This window comes from Sorex araneus, chromosome 5 (genome assembly GCF_027595985.1).
Source record: "Sorex araneus isolate mSorAra2 chromosome 5, mSorAra2.pri, whole genome shotgun sequence".
Lineage (NCBI taxonomy): Eukaryota > Metazoa > Chordata > Mammalia > Eulipotyphla > Soricidae > Sorex > Sorex araneus.
Window position 1 is genome coordinate 54,458,895 of NC_073306.1, and position 15,853 is coordinate 54,474,747.

At 57.6% G+C, this 15,853-nt stretch overlaps 1 protein-coding gene across 1 annotated transcript; it reads right to left on the bottom strand.

Annotated features, from left to right (window-relative positions):
• Window positions 1–13: 13 nt before the first annotated feature.
• Window positions 14–15,491, bottom strand: HTR6 (5-hydroxytryptamine receptor 6). The gene is made up of 3 exons (XM_004603390.2): window positions 14,143–15,491; window positions 1,332–1,490; window positions 14–1,214 (listed from the first exon to the last, which is right to left on the bottom strand). Exons 1-3 carry the CDS (start codon window positions 14,848–14,850, stop codon window positions 765–767), a joined length of 1,317 nt encoding a protein of 438 aa, XP_004603447.1. The 5' UTR covers window positions 14,851–15,491; the 3' UTR covers window positions 14–764.
• Between the last annotated feature and the right edge of the window lie 362 nt (window positions 15,492–15,853).

The following is a 15,853-nucleotide window of genomic DNA, read 5'->3' on the forward strand; positions in this document are numbered from 1 at the left end:
TATTGAGTCCGTCAGCAGACCTGGGGGCAGAGGGGAGGCCCCAGCAAGCACCACGGCCCTGCTGTAGTCAGCGGCCAGGGCCAGGATCGTGTCTGGTCAGCACCAAGGAGAGCGACAGAGCCCCCCAGTGTGGAGCAGAGGAAAGAGGGAGGGACGGAGGTCTCCGTGGACAGGAACCGAAGGCAGACAAACGGGGGGTACTAGAGCCTCTCCACCCCACCCCAAGTAAAGCAGACTGCCTGCAGGGGCTTGGGGCCACGAGGCTCAGGCATTCAACTGGGTTCTGCTGGCCCAGGCAGCCACTGTTCATCCCCCAGGTCCAGGAGGTGAGCCATGGCGGATTCTGGCGCTCTGGGAGAGGCTGCAGGGAACGTTTTTAACAAACTCTGGGAGACGATGCTGGTGTGACGGGCAACACTCGGAGAAGGGGCCAAACCTTGCCGGGGCCCCACTCTGCAGGTGGTGGGACCCTCCTGTGCCTCTGGCCGGGACATGCACAGGTGGCCTGCAGCCACCCCAGACCAAGAGGTCCGCGGCCCTCTCGGAGCCTCTGGCCAGCACCAGTTGACCCCATCGATGGACCTTCCCAGAGAAAACGAGATCAGTTATTAGCCTTCCAGGTGGCGGGCCTGGAGCTGGTGGCAGAAGCTGGCACTGTGCACCCTCCGTGGCGTGCTGAGGGCTCCCCCCCACCCCCCGCCAACACCCACAGCCTGGCCTGAGGCTCCCACGGCTCAGCCCCGTCCCAGGCAGCTCCCCGAGGGTCAGTCCGTGGGGGTCCCGGGCGGGGGCAGCCGCAGCAGCTCGGGCTCGGCGGGATGGATGCTGGAGAAGCTGACCGTGGCGGCGGCGGCCCTGGCGGGCAGCGGGGGATCGCGGGCGGCCTGGCCTGGCAGCAGCAGGTGCGCCGCGGGCTGCAGGCCAGAGGAGACGCCCGAGCAGGATTCGGACTCGGAGTCGGGGCGCAGGGGCAGAGGCAGCACGTGCTGCAGGCTGAGGCCCGGCCGGGCGCCGCTGTGGGAGGCGCGCATGGACGGCGAGGCCGGGCTGGCCCGCTGCTCCCGGGGACAGTGGGCGCACGGCAGGAGCCTGCCCAGGGCCCGCTTGAAGTCCCGCATGAAGAGCGGGTAGACGATGGGGTTCAGGGTGCTGTTACAGTAGCCCAGCCACGTGAGGATGTCGAAGAGGCCTGGGGAGATGCAGCCGCACACCGCCTGAGGGGAAGGGGGCGTCAGGCCTGGGGGCGCAGAGAGGGGGCCCGACCCCCCTCCCCGCCTGGGTCAGGGCCGCGGCGGCCCCCTGCCCAGGCCTGCTCCCCACCCTGCCGTTACCTGGGCGATGTTAGCCACGAAGAAGGGCAGCCAGGTCACGAAGAACATGCCCAGCAGGATGCCCAGGGTCAGGCTGGCCTTCATGGCCTTCCTGCTGTGCTTGGTGGCCAGGCGCCTGCTGTCCCCTGACTCTGAGCCTGGGTACGAGATCCTGGGTACCTGCAGGAGAGATGCTCTGTGAGCCTGCAGAGAAAGACACTCTCCATTCCCAGTCCCACCCGATTCCAGTCCCAAAGTGATCCTCGGATTTGCTTTTTTTGGGGGGTGGGGTGGGGGAGGTGTTGAGGCCACCCTCTGTGATGCTCAGGGGTTACACCTGCCTCTGTACTCAGGATCAGTCCCGGTGGCACTCTGAAGACTATGTGGGATGCCAGGGATCGAAACCAGATTGGCTGTGTGCAAGACAAGCATCCTACCCAGTGTTTGATAGCCCAGCCCTGACCCTCAGTTCTGATCATACCCTGAGCCCTGATTCCACCATGAAGCTGACTCCTGGCCCTTGGCTGATACCTCACTTCAGTCCATCACAGAGGCCTGGCTCTGCAGGTTGTTGAACCTGGACCCTGGCTCCAGACCCAACCCTGACATCAGCTACACAGGAAGCCAGGACCCTAGAGATACACAGCAGGGAGGGGGCCTGCTTCACTCGTGGCCAGCCCAGGTCTGATCCCTGGCATCCCATATTGGCCCCCTGAGCCTGCCAGGAGTGATCCCTGAGCACAGAGTCAGGAGTAAGTCCTGAGTTCCACTGGGTAGATAGCCCTAAAACAACAACAACAACAAAATAGAGGCAGCGTGTGGTCCCAGTGTGTGATCCTGCTGCCAGATGAGCCCTACGTTACCCAGCTCTCAAACGGAGTCTCAAGCCTGGGCCAGGCTGAGCCCAGCTGAGCCTCAGACTAAGGCCTGACCCATCAGCAGTCTGAACCCTGATCTTGGCCCCACGTTAAGGCCTGACTGTGGTCCTGCACTTCCCAGGGAGCTCTGTGAAGGGCAGTGAACCCCAGCAGCACTGCCCAGACACACTTCAGCCCCATATTCCCTGCGAAAATCAACACCATTGGCCAACACACATGACCAGGACCCCTCATCCCTCTCAAGCCCTTGGGGTCCGCAGGAACAGGCACACTCGCACCTGAGAATAGAGGCCCTGTCACTGACCTGGCTCGTCAATCCCTTTGTAGACAAATTCTTATCCTGGAGGCAACAGCTTTATCTCTGCCATTAGCCTCATGTTACCCCAAAATCCATAATCTGGAAGTCGGTGCACCAGACAGAAATGCACACAGCGAAATCAAAGTTGCTGGCGGTGCAGGTCCCTTTAGGTGTATGTGACAGCTCTGGTGACGCTGTGGACTGGAAGCCATCTCCAGTCCCAAATGTGGACTCCAACAGCAGGAGCGGGGGGAGAGGGTGGATGAGAAAGCACAGACGCCATTGAAATGGGGACACAGGAGGAGGCGAGAATTTGGCTTTGCTAACTGGCATCCAGTAGCTCCTAAACATTAAAGGGCCTCTCTGAACTGATGCTAAGTTAAGCTGGTCTCTTCACCTGTGTAACTCGGTGTGTCCTTTGGGAGGCTAATGAAATCTACAGAAACTGCCCAGAAAACAAAAACCTAACACATTTGGAGGGCCAGAGAGATCATACAAGGGATACGGCACTCGCCTTGTGTGCAGTTGACCCATGTTCCATTCTTGGCATCCCTATGGTCCCCTGAACACCATTAGGGGTAATACCTAAGTGCAGAGCCAGAAGCAGACCCTGAGCATCACTGGGTTTGGCCCCCAAACAAAAAAAAACAAACCTTATACATTTTTACACACACACACACACACACACACACACACACACACACACACTGTTCCAAGATTACAGAAGGTTCAGAGATCCCTCTGATGAAATCTATGAAAACTAGGAGACGAATCCCTCCTCTAAATCATGTGTTGCCATCAATATGGGTGTTCAGATACTGAGAGCCAGTTATAGTTACAATTTACACAAATACCCATGTTCAAAGGTATGCACAATCCACTGAACTCTGCAAATGATGGGTGTGCTACCTGGAAACCCACCGAGATTCTGGGACACACCCTCCCAGCCTTCCCTGCCCAGTGAGTGCTCAGTTGAGTCCAGGAGGCAGCTGGAGGTGGCTAGGAGGAGGAGATGGAAGAGTGAGGAGGCAGGAAGGAGCCCGAGTCCCACACAAACTTCACTGATGGGGAGGGTGTGGCAGAGACAAGGCTAAGACAAATCACCCCAGAGAGCACCCAGGCCAAACGCACCTTGCCCTCAAGCACCCGCTGAGCTCGCGAGCACTCAGGAAACAACACCCCATCTGCTCTTCTCCGCCAGTGTACCTGGGGAGAGCTGTAGGACCTGTCCGTGGTGCTGAAGCACCAGTAAAGTCCCATTCCCACACACTCAAACCACCACCATCCTGGCTGTAGGAATCCCAGGGTGAGTCCACAGAGCAGACTGAGCGGACGTCTCCAAGCAGTCTTGGGGGTTGGGGAGAAGCATGTGTGGAGGCAAGAACCGGGTGCCTAAGACAAGCTCTGGCTCAGGCTGCGCTTCTAAGCACCTCCTCACTCCAGTGGCCTCACATCTGTCAAACGTGGGAAACGGACACTCAGCTTCTGGGGCCACTGTGAGACTGCAGATAACTCCTGGGCGCATCGTTCCCCTGTTCACCCCACCCCCACTGTCAGTGTTAAACATCGGGTAGCCCTGCGGCTGGCTCAGAGCTCTGTCCATGAGGTTGGGGGGAATGACAGCTGCCGGCAGCGTGGGCGCCAGGACCCAGGCTCTGACTCACTGAGCAGGAGCAGGGCGGAATAAGCCTGCTTTCCTCTCCCTCTCCCAGTGCTCCCTCCCCCAGAGCGGACGCCATGGCTCTGTGCCCACCTGACCAACCCAGAGGACAGACGAATGCTTCTGCTGAGGAACCCCCAGAGATCAGCCATGCCTTCACATGGCTGCCGTGATGGGGGAAGACACTGGTAGGAGGAGATACATTCTATCCAGCAGGCACACACACCCCTCAGCTGAAAACCGCCCCAATGGCGGCGGGAGAGGAACTTGCCTTGCCTATGGTGACCCAAGTTCAATGCCTGCAATCCCATATAGCTCCCTGAGCCCTCCAGGAGCGATTCCAGAGTGCAGACCCAGGTACTCCTGGGTACTGGAGTGGGACGTAGAACTGTCAAGAGACAGCTCTGCTCTTTTTCCTTTCCTCTTCTTTTCTTCCTACTTTTTGTTTGGGCCCCAGTAGGTAGAGTTTAGGAGCTATTCCTGGCTCAGTGCTGAGAGGTCAGTTCTGGGGTGCTGGAGGACTCTTGGCTTGGTGAGGATCAAATTTGGGGCTTATTTTGCATTAGGTTGACCCGGGTTCAGTCATTGGCACACAAGAGGGTACCCTGAGCACCATCAGGAGTGATCCCTTGAGTGCAGAGCCAGGAGCAAGTCCTGAGCACGCCTGGGTGTGGCCCCCAGAACAAAAGTCTCAGGCTTTCCACATACAGATCATGTGTTCAGCCTGTTGATCTTCCTCCAGTCCAAATCAGTCCTGATGGGTGCTGGAGAGATAGTACAGTGTGGAGAGGAACTTGCCTTGCATATAGTGACCCGAGTTCAATTCCTGGTACCTCACATGGTCCCCTGAGCCTTCCAGGAATGATTCTTGAGTACAAAACCAGAAGCAACACCTGAGCATCACCATGTGTGCCCCCGCCCCCCCCAAAAAAAAAAGCAGACAAATAAATAATACAGAGGGGCTGGCAAGATTGTGCAGCAGATAAGGTGCTTGCCTGGCATGTATCTGACTCGGGTTTGCTATCTGGCACCACATATGGTCCCCGAGAACACCAGAAGTGATCCCTTAGCTCAGAGCCAGGAATAAAGCCCTGAGCACCACCAGGTGTGGCACCAAAACTGGGGAAAAAAGAAAATGAAAATACAGAGACACTGTGGTTTTACTTATTTACTAAAAAATTACACAGTGGCAAGAGCGATAGCGTAGCATGTAGGGTGCTTGCCTGCATGCTGCAGACCCACGTTTGATTCCCTGGCATCCTATATGGTCCCCTGAGCACCAACAGGAGTAATTCCTGAGCATCACTTGGTGTGACTTCAAAAAACTATATATATAGTTTTATATGATATATAATATTATATACACACACAGAGAATAGAGACCAGGGAGATCTCTTAGGTGGCAGAGCACGTGCATAGTATTGCAAGGCCCTGAGTTTGATGTTCAATGCTGCCCAAGTCGCCTTGGCATTGCCAGATGTAGCCCTAGACACCCCCAGCACCACTGGCCTGAGTCTCATCAGGAGTTTCCCCTGGCCTCCCAGCCCCACTGGGGTGGCCCTTCTTTAAAAAATATACACAAAGTGAAACTCCAAGTTTCCTTTGGCATACCAACAGATACACAAGTGCATAGAAAAGGATCAGGAAAGTGAATCCCAAATTGATCGGAGCATTCCTGGAAGTCGAAGGCTGAGGCAATGGGATCTGTCCCTTTCCAGGTGAGCTGTTACCTGCAAGGGCACCCACGCATTCCCTAAGAGAGTGTCCCTGCTCTGAAGTCGCCCAGAGTGTGGGGTTCCAGGGTTCAAGTCGGACTGCGGGACACACATGCTGGCTCTGTCACTGACGGGGCAGGGCACTGTGCCTGCCCCACTGTTTCCTCCCCCATGAACCGCCGTCCTCCCTTCTGGGAAGTGATCTGACGTGTAAGTATCATCTGATCACGAAGAGAGGGGCTGGAACGATAGTACAGCGGGTGGGGCGCGGGCCTTGCACACAGCCAACCTGGGTTTGATCCCCAGCAACCCATAAGATCTCCCAAGCCTGCTAGGAGTAATTTCTGAGTGCAGAGCCAGAAGTAACCCCTGATCATTGCTGGGTGTTGCCCCCAAACCAAAGTTATTAGTTTTTGGTTTTCTTTTTTTCTTTTTTTTTTCTTTTTTGGGTCACACCCAGCGATGCTCAGGAACTACTCCAGGCTTTGCACCCAGGAATTACCCCTGGAGGTACTCGGGAGACCTTAGGGGATGCTGGGAATCGAACCTGGGTTGGACACATGCAAGGCAAATGCCCTACCCGCTGTGCTACCACTCCCATCCATCATGACTATGGAGAGGAATGAAGATCATTATTATTTGAATATAATAATAAAAGATAATGAAGAGAAAATGGCTGGCACAGTGCCTGTGCAGGGTAAGCGCCCATCCCTGCTGATGTTGCTGGCTCCCGGTTCAGCTCTTTGAGAATGTCCCTGTGGCTGGTGGCAGTGATGAATTTTCTTTTCCCTGAAAGGCTCTAGTCAGCTCCCTAGGGCCATCTCTCACCGCCATGAGGAAGAGAGAGAAGCAAATTGGGCGAGCACCTACTGTGTGCCAGGTCTATGACTGTTTTGCCACACTGGATCTTCCCAGCTGATAAACAGCATCGTCCCCGAGTCACTGGCTGGAAGGAAAGGAGGCAGGTTTGGGTTGGGGCTTTGATTTGTCCTTGTTTGAGGGTCATCCCGGGGCTACTCCTGCAGGGCTCTGTGCTCTAGGGTCATTCCCGACAATGTTCAGAGAGAGCCATGCAGTGCTGGGAAGTGACCCAGACCTCCAGCCACCTGTGCCTGTGTTCAGCCTGTGAGCTGTCTCTCCAGCTCACCAGAGGCAGATTTTGCCCCTGGCAGCTGGGGGAAGGCCCGGCTACACCGCAAGGACCCAGACCACCTGCTCTGGGCGGCAGCGAGCCCACATAGGCTCTCCCGGCTCAGCCCCCTTCCCCGCTCAGATTCCCGTGATCACAGCCCCCTCTGAGGGGAGGGCGCCGAGATGACGGGAAGACAGATCACAAAGACAGGCCGCTGCAGAGCGGGTGAGGGAGGCTGAGAGGCTGGGGGTAAGGAAAAGGGGGCGCCACTGATGGGAGCAAAGGGAGGACGGGGGAGGGCACCCAAGGCAGGACAAGAAAGGCAGTGATGAGGGCTGAAGTAGGGGTAGGAGAAAGGTGGAAAGATGAGGTGCACAGAAGACCACGGGGAGAGGGTGTGAACCAGACACACACAACTCCTGGCGAGAGGGAGACTGAGGCAGCCCCTCTCCCGTGCTGCGCCCCATCTGCTGAGCTCCCACACTGGCCCCAGCCTCTCTCGAGGCTGAGAACTGCCCCACCCAACAGACCCAGCTCTCTCTCTTGCTCTCTCTCTTTCGCTCTCTCTTTCTTGCTTGCTCGCCCTTGCGCTCTCTCTCATTTGTGCCCTCTCTCATACATACACACACTCATATACACTCACACATTTTCAGTTTTTCCTTGCATATACACACTCTTACACTGTCGCACATATACGCACTCACACACACTCTCACATACACATTCATACATTCAGACTCACGCACACTCTCTCAGTCACAAACTCTCATGATTTCTCCCCACACGCACACGCTCTCATATGTACAAACTCACACTCTCACATACACACTTTCAGTCACACTCACACAACTCACACACTGCGTACTCACATACATACTCACTCTCCTACACTCTCACACACACTCTCACATATAGTCACATGCATACTCTCTCACATATACAGTCACATCCGTACAACTCTCACAATTCTCTCACACACATATATATTACTCATATACACACTTATCCACTGTCCCACAAGCACACTATCTCACACACATCTTCTCATATATGCACTCACATGCTCTGTCTCACGCACACTCACATACAGTCACACTCACACAGGCTTTCTCACATATGCACTCTTTTTGATGTAGAGGCCACACTCTCACATACACAGTCACACTCAGACAATTCCCACAACTCTCTCACATATGGAGACACATACAGAGTCATCCTCTCCCACAAACACATATGCATTCGCACACATATTCTCTCATATATACACTCACACATACGCTCTCACACACACACTCTTATAGTTACAAACTCTCACACACTCACATACAACTCTCATACAACACTCATACAACTCTTACAATTCTCTGCCACACATACATATACTCACATACACACTTATACATTCTCCCACAACAGTCTCTCACACACATTCTCTCATACATGCACTCACATACTCTGTCTCATACACACATACTCACATACAGTCACAGTCACACATACTTTCACATATACACACTCTCACAGTCACACTCTCTCACATACACACTCATACAACTCTCACAGTTCTCTCACACACATATGCAGGTACTCACATACACACACAAACGCACACACACTCACACACATTCTCTCATATATACACTCACACATAGTCTCTCTCACACGCACACTCTCACACACAGTCACATTCACACACTCTCGCACATACAGTCACACTCCCCCACCTGGCAGCTCCTCTCTCCCGCCCTCACAGCCCTGTCTCCAGCCGAGCCCACAGTCGCTGTGGCATTTCTGCTGAAAAACCGGGTTGAAACCACCCACCCAGCCTGTGACCTTTTAAAAGCCCATTCACGTCAGGCCCCGTCGGGGCTCCGTCGGGGTTCAGAGGGACCCCACACACTCTGCCCCAGGTGAAGTCCTGGGTTCCGTCCCTGGTGGCACAGAAAATTATTTTGAGCAGATCGTGCTGCTAGGCAGATCTGGAGGCTGAAGGGAGACGAATGCTCAGCCTCCAAGACCACTCAGTGCCGCTGTCCCCGACCAGCACCCCTTCCCCCGGGGAGCAGCAACTGGGTAGGGAAAAGGTTAAGAAGCTGGGTAGCTAAGGGTTAAGAGGCTGAAAACGGGGGACAAGGGGAGCAACACACCCCAAGCTCTGTTCCTTCTCAGTCCCTCTAGGCTCCCCCTTCCTTCCCTTCGCTGTGGCTGCAGGTGTGGTGGCCAGGCCCGCACATTTGGTGGTGAGCTGGAAACACACCAGGCTGTGCGTCACCAGAGATGGCAGAGATGGTTGTGGTGCTGGGGATCACAAATGCCACAGTGCCAGGGCTTGGCACGCGGGGCAGTGCCAGAATCAGACTCAGAGCTTTGTGCCTGCGAGGCAGGTGCTGGCCACTGAGCCTTCCCCAGGCTCCATCGGCTCCCCCAGGTACAGGCGCCGAGACCCCTGCTCCCAGGCTGGCTGCTGTTAGCCCAGCAGGAGGAAAGGGCTCATGAACAAGCAGCATCTCAGAATCAAATGCCCCAAATTCAGCCAGCTTTCCAGGAGATCAGGAAAATGGGCCTGAGATGGCAGCTTAGGAGCCAAGTGGCTTTTTTTTTTTTTGGTGGGGGGATGGTGGGGCACTTTTTGGGCCACACTCAGTGATGCTCAGGGGTTACTCCTGGCTCTGCACTCAGGAATTACTCCTGGTGGTGCTCAGGGGACCATATAAGTTGCTGGAGATCAAACCCAGGTTGGACGCATCCAAGGCAAACGCCCTCCCGCTGTACTATCTATTGCTCCAGCCGCTGAGCCAAGTGGCTTTGGGAGCAAACAGTGATGCTCTGACACTTCTGAATACCCAACAAGAATAGCGCCCCCCCACAAAGATGGTTGCCATTAGCAAGGACACTCAGACCTTTGAGACCCAAGGGTCATCGTGCATGCGGCCAGCCTAAATGGCCATGAAGTCGCCTCACGCCTTTGGGTTTAGAACTCAGTGTGACTGCGACTGCTCTGCCTCAATTTTCAAGTAGATGTATGGCAAGTAATAGAACTTAGGGGGCTTTGACATAGGGGCCACACCCAGGAGTGCTCAGGGACTCCTGCCAGCACAGTGCTTGGGAGTTGCTCCCGGCGTGCTGGGGATCGAACCTGGGGCTCCCTGCATGTAGAGCATGCACTCAGCCCTTTGAACTGTCGTCCCAGCCCTGAATAACAGGTTTGAGTATTCAGTGGCTGAGACATTCTCTTGGCAAGTTCCCAGGCCCTCACCATGACAGCGTACGTGATGAGTGTCTGTCTCCCGGCTAGGAGCTAATTCCCAGGACTGCCCATCCAGTGGCCACAGCCCAGCTCTACACCCACATTAAACAGTCTCTCAAGGGGCTGGAGCAATAGCACAGCGGGTAGGGCGTTTGCCTTGCACGCGGTCGACCCGGGTTCGATTCCCAGCATCCCATATGGTCCCCTGAGCACCACCAGGGGTAATTCCTGAGTGCAGAGCCAGGAGTAACCCCTGTGCATCGCCAGGTGTGACCCAAAAAAGCAAATAAATAAATAAATAAACAGTCTCTCAAGCATGAGCCCAAGTGAGTGAATCCCTGTCTGAGAGGTTCCCAGACTCCTCTGGCCTGCCTCTCCCTCTGCAGAACAGAAGTCACTCAGCAACCCCCGGAAAGCAACCTTCTTAAAGTCAATCAACAGAAAGGGGCCCCTAATTGCACTCAAGGCTACTATTCCAGATGATTCCTGCACACACACACACACACACACACACACACACACACACACACGAATCACCCACTTTGGGAAAGACTGAACAGCAGTCTAGGGTCTGTCAGATACAAGAACTGATTCTGGGGACTGGAGCGATCATACAACAGGGAAAGTATTTGTCTGGCACACTGCTGACCTAGGTTTGATCCCTGGCATCCCATATGGTCCCCCGAGCACCGCCATAAATAATCCTGAGTGCAGAGCCAGGAGTAACCCCTGAGCATTGCCGGGTGTGACCCAAAAAAGAAAAAAAAAATAAGTGATTCTGAAAGGAGCAGGAGGAAAGGAAAGCTGTGCCGAGGGTGGACCCCAGGCTCTGAGGGAACTCTCATAGGGCACTAAAGCCCTTCAATATGCAGGTCCCCAAGCACCATGGTCAGGGTGCTGCATCCTCAGGCCCTCTCATGAAACCAAAGGATTGACAATCCCCAGGAGGAGCCCCTGGGCCTTTTGAGCACCTGTTGGGAGCTGCTCCCCATTTAAAAAGTAAAACCTTGTGGTCAGAGTGACAGTACAGTGGGGAGAACATTTGCCTTGAACGTGGCTGGCCCGTGTTCAATCCCTAGCATCCCATATGGTCCCCCGAGTAATGCCAGGAGTAATTCCTGAGTGCAGAACCAGGAGTAAGTCCTGAGCATTGCTGGATGTGGCCCCCAAAACAATCACTGTCTATAGCACTGTCGTCCTGTTGTTCATCGATTTGCTTGAGCGGGCACCAGTAACGTCTCCATTGTGAGACTTTTTGTTACTGTTTTTGGCATACTGAATATGCCACGGGTAGCTTGCCAGGCTCTGCCGTGTGGGCAGGATACTCTTGGTAGCTTGCCGGGCTCTCCGAGAGGGACAGAGGAATCGAACCCAGATTGGTCGCATGCAAGGCAAATGCCCTACCCACTGTGCTATTGCTCCAGTCCTAGGCCCCCAAAACAAAATCCAAATAAAAGTTCAACAGTCAACAGACAGTTCCTGCACCCAGAGCGGGCTTTGGGGCAGGAGGAGATGAATGCTAAGTAAGGGGTGAAGTGAACACAAGTCAGGGGTGCTAAGCGCTACCTACAATGCTGACTCGGAGATGGGAAGAGAGCGAAAGGGGTGTCAGCTGCCCCTCTTAGCAAATGATTTGGGGAGCTGCTGCACAGCGGATGGAAGGATGTGCTGGCAGTTAAGGAGGGACCCCGGAGGTGGGGTAAGGGCCAGAGAGGAAAGGGGAGAAGCCTGAGGCAGGAGTATGCTGACAGTGCTCAGGAGCGGGAGTGGGAGTGGGGGGCAGGGGAGGCGGAGAAAACCTAGAGGGGCAGGTGACCAAGCGGTTAAGCCAAGGAGCAAAGCAGCAACACCCGTGGGACATGACTCATGAGGAGACCCCAGCTTCCAAGTGCCTTGGGGAAAGAAGGAGGAGCAGGGACCCTCACAGGTAAGAACACAGGAGGGCTCGGCCAGGGCAGCACTGTCATACCATGGCCTGTTCTGGAGACAGAGCCAAGAGGGCTGGACACGGAGAGGAAGAGAGAGGGCAGGCCAGCCCGGCCCACGGCAGAAGGTGCTGCCTCCAGTCTCAGCGTGAAAAGAAGAAAACAGGGCTGGCAATGAGCTGGAGCAATAGTGCGTTAAGAAGGGCACTTGCCTTGCACTCGGCCAACACAGGTTCAATCCCGGGCATCCCCTATGGTCCCCTGAGCCCCGCCAGGAGTGATTCCTGAGTACAGAGCCACGAGCAAGCCGCGAAGACTCACCGAGTGTGGCCCCAAAACAAAACAAATAAGAGGAAAAGAAAACCAGACTGAATACTATACAGGGTTACAGCACTTGCCTTGCACACCTGCAGCTGGGTTCCTTCCCCTGGTCCCAGGAGCCCCACCAGAAGTGATCCCTGAGCACAGAGCCAGGAGTAAACCCTGAGTACCACCAGCCGTGGCCCAGAACCCAAAAGGGAAAAGAAAAATGCTATGTACATGTATAGAACATAGTCTGAGGAGATGGGGGGATGGGGGTGGTCAGGTAGAGCACCTCCACAGAGAGTCCTGAATGCCTGAAGGCTGGGAAAGGCCCTGAACAGAATCCCCAGACAGCTACCTGCTAGGACTCTAGAAAGTTCTCTAGAGAGTACAGCAAGGGGACAGTGTGGGGCCGTGCCGGGGCCCTTGTTGGCCAACCAGCTGCTGCACTGGGCTTCACTGTTGTCAGGGGGCTGCCAATTGGGGTACCCAATGACTGCCAAGTCCCCTCCTCCTTCCTACCCTGAGGCCACACCAGGGTGACCTTCCTGGGGCCTAACCCTCCGTGGCCACTCCCCCATCTCCCAGGGGCGAGGTGGCCTGATGAGAAGAGCTGTGGCCTGCAGCGGGAACCAGCCTGACCAGGGCCTGGGGGACAGCTCAACAGGCAGGAGCCCGTCTCTCCAGCCCCATAGGCCCTGCCGCCAGGAGCAACCCCTGAGCAGACCCTGAGCACCTCCAGGGATGGCCCCCAATAATAATAATAATAATAATAATAATAAAAACCTGATCCAACCCAGCCCTTGTGGAGCTGACAAGTGAGTGAGAGACAGATAACGATCAAATCCACGTTGGGCTCACCTTGCACACAGTCGACCCGGGTTCAACTCCCAGCACCCCATACAGGTTCTCCAGGCACCACCAGGAGAGATCCCTGAACACAGAGCCAGGAGTAAGCCCTGAGCACAGCCAGATGTGGGGAGGGGTGGAAAGTCAGACAACAGCAGCCTGGGACGGAGGAGCAGGGCAAGGAGAATCACCCTGGTGCCTGCAAGCAACAATCAACCTGGCCCTGCAGGGGCCTGAGACGTCAGAAGGGCCAGGTGCAGCGTGAGAGGAGGGGAAGCCAGAGAGGGCACAGGCACAGCCCAGACAGATCCTGAAAGGCTGCCTGCCCGTCACTCAGGCAGCCGGGGGCCACTGCAGCCAAGGAGCTGCCATCATCACTTAGCACTGGTGCTATGGCACCTGTCCAGAAGCTGGGTCCAGAAAGTGGGTGTTAGACTGGATGCCAGGGGAGCCAGCGGGAGTCTCGCAGGGGCTCCCGGTGGGCCACGGGTTAGCAAGGTCTATGGTGAGGGGTCAGCACCAACAGGCCCCGGTGAGTCGGGCAGTTGAGCCTCAGGGACAAAATCACTCCTCCGATTCCCTTGGTGCCATTGGTCCTGACGGGGAAGACGGTGGGAAGCGGGCAGGAAGGGAAGGGATACCCTGATTCTTCCTCTCACGTCGTCCTGTGCACAGGGCGCCCCCGCGTTCAGAGGAAAGGTGGGAGTTGGGGATGGTCACTAGGAAATGACCTGAAAGTTGAGTAAGGGCCGCCTGTCCAGCTGGCTCCCGCTGACCGAGCATGCCTCTCCATCCCCCAAACCGGCGCTCCCAGCATCTCGGTACCTGCAGCGTGTCCACCGCCTGGCTAGCCCCGGTTTGGAGCGAAGCCACCTGGACGGCCTGCTTGCGAGCCGTCAGCAGGATCCTGCAGTAGGTGAAGCAGATGGCGCCCGATGGCAGGAAAAAGGTGAGCCCCGAGGCCACCAGGACGAAGGGCAGGCTGGCCAGCAGACGGCACTGGCCCGAGGCGGGCGCGCGCACCTGGCCCGGCTCGTGCCACCCCAGCGACAGGGGCAGGAAGGAGGCGAGCGCGGCGAGGCCCCAGGCGCCCAGCACCAGCGCCAGGGCGCGCACGGGCGTCATGCGCAGCTTGTAGCGCAGCGGCGAGAGGATGAGCAGGTAGCGGTCCAGGCTGATGAGGCAAAGGTTGAGGATGGAGGCGCTGCAGCACATCACGTCGAAGGCGGCCCAAAGCACGCACAGGCCGCGCGCCAGCACCCAGCGCCCGTACAGCGCGTTCAGCATCGCGGGCGGCATCACCACCAGCCCCACCATCAGGTCCGACGTGAAGAGCGACACCAGGAAGAAGTTGGACGTGTTGCGCAGCGCGGGCTGCGTGCAGATGAGCACGATGAGCAGCGCGTTGGCCGCGGCGGTCAGTAGGATGACCACGCAGAGCGCGGCCGCCACCCAGCCGCTGCCGCCGGGCTCCGACGGCGGCCGGGACCCCCCGTCTGGGGTGCTGTTGGTGGGGCCGGGTCCTGGGATCATGGGAGCGGAGGACGGTGGACGAGGACTTCAGAAGGTTCCCGAGGGTCGTGGTGGGGCTTGGGGCCTGGTGGAGCTGAGACTCGCTGAGAACAGACCTCCCACGGATGGAGGGGCTTGAGGGAAGGGGCGCTAGGTCCAGGGACAACGACCACCCGGAGGCTGGAGACGGGTTTGGGGATCGTCTGAGATGCAGGTGGGAAGTTTGGGCGGGGGGCACCGGATGAAGAGCGGAGCGCCCCCGGCAGGGAGAGGGCGGGGAGCCTGGCGCGGGGGCGCCGATTGGGATTAGGGGCTGGAGGGGGGGGGTTTCAGGCCGGGGGGAGGCTCCCAGCGGGCGGGTGGCGGAGCACAGTCGCGTCAGATCGGAATTCGTAAGCGCTTAGGATGGCAGGGCCCGTGGGTGGGGGGCCCGGGCTCGAGCGCACGAGCCCCGGGCCGGGAAGGCAGGTCTGGGAGCCGGCGCGGGGAGCCCGCGGCTGGGCGGACGCGGCTGCCGGCGGCGTGTGGGGACTCGGCGTGGCGCGGCCGGGAGAGAAGGAGCCGCGGCCGCGCCTCCGCCCCCTGCCCACCCCGCGGCCCCCGCGCCGGGTACCTGGGGCGCACGGCGCGGCGCGGCTGCGGGCGACTGCGGCAGGCCCCGCGGGGCTGCGCGGGCAGGAGGAGGCGCGGGCTGGCCAGGCGGGCGGCGAGCCGGAGCGTCCGAGCCGGGCAGGCGCCGCGAGGGGCCCGCGCGCGCCCAGGAGCCGCCGGGTGCGTCCAGGAGCGCGCGGTCCCCGCGCCGCCGAGCCTGCGCCCCGCCCGGCGGGGGGCGGGAAGAGCCGAGCCCCGGCCTAGCGGGCGGGTGGGGATCCCAGGTTCCCCCAGTACCACCCTCCCGGCCTGCGGAGGGTCGATCCCAGCACCCCGCCAGCACCAGGGCGCCTCCCCGGCTTCTGCTGCTGCACACCCCCGCGCGCCCCTCCCCGCTGCACGTGGCGGCGGCGCAGCGGGAACGCTGACCTGC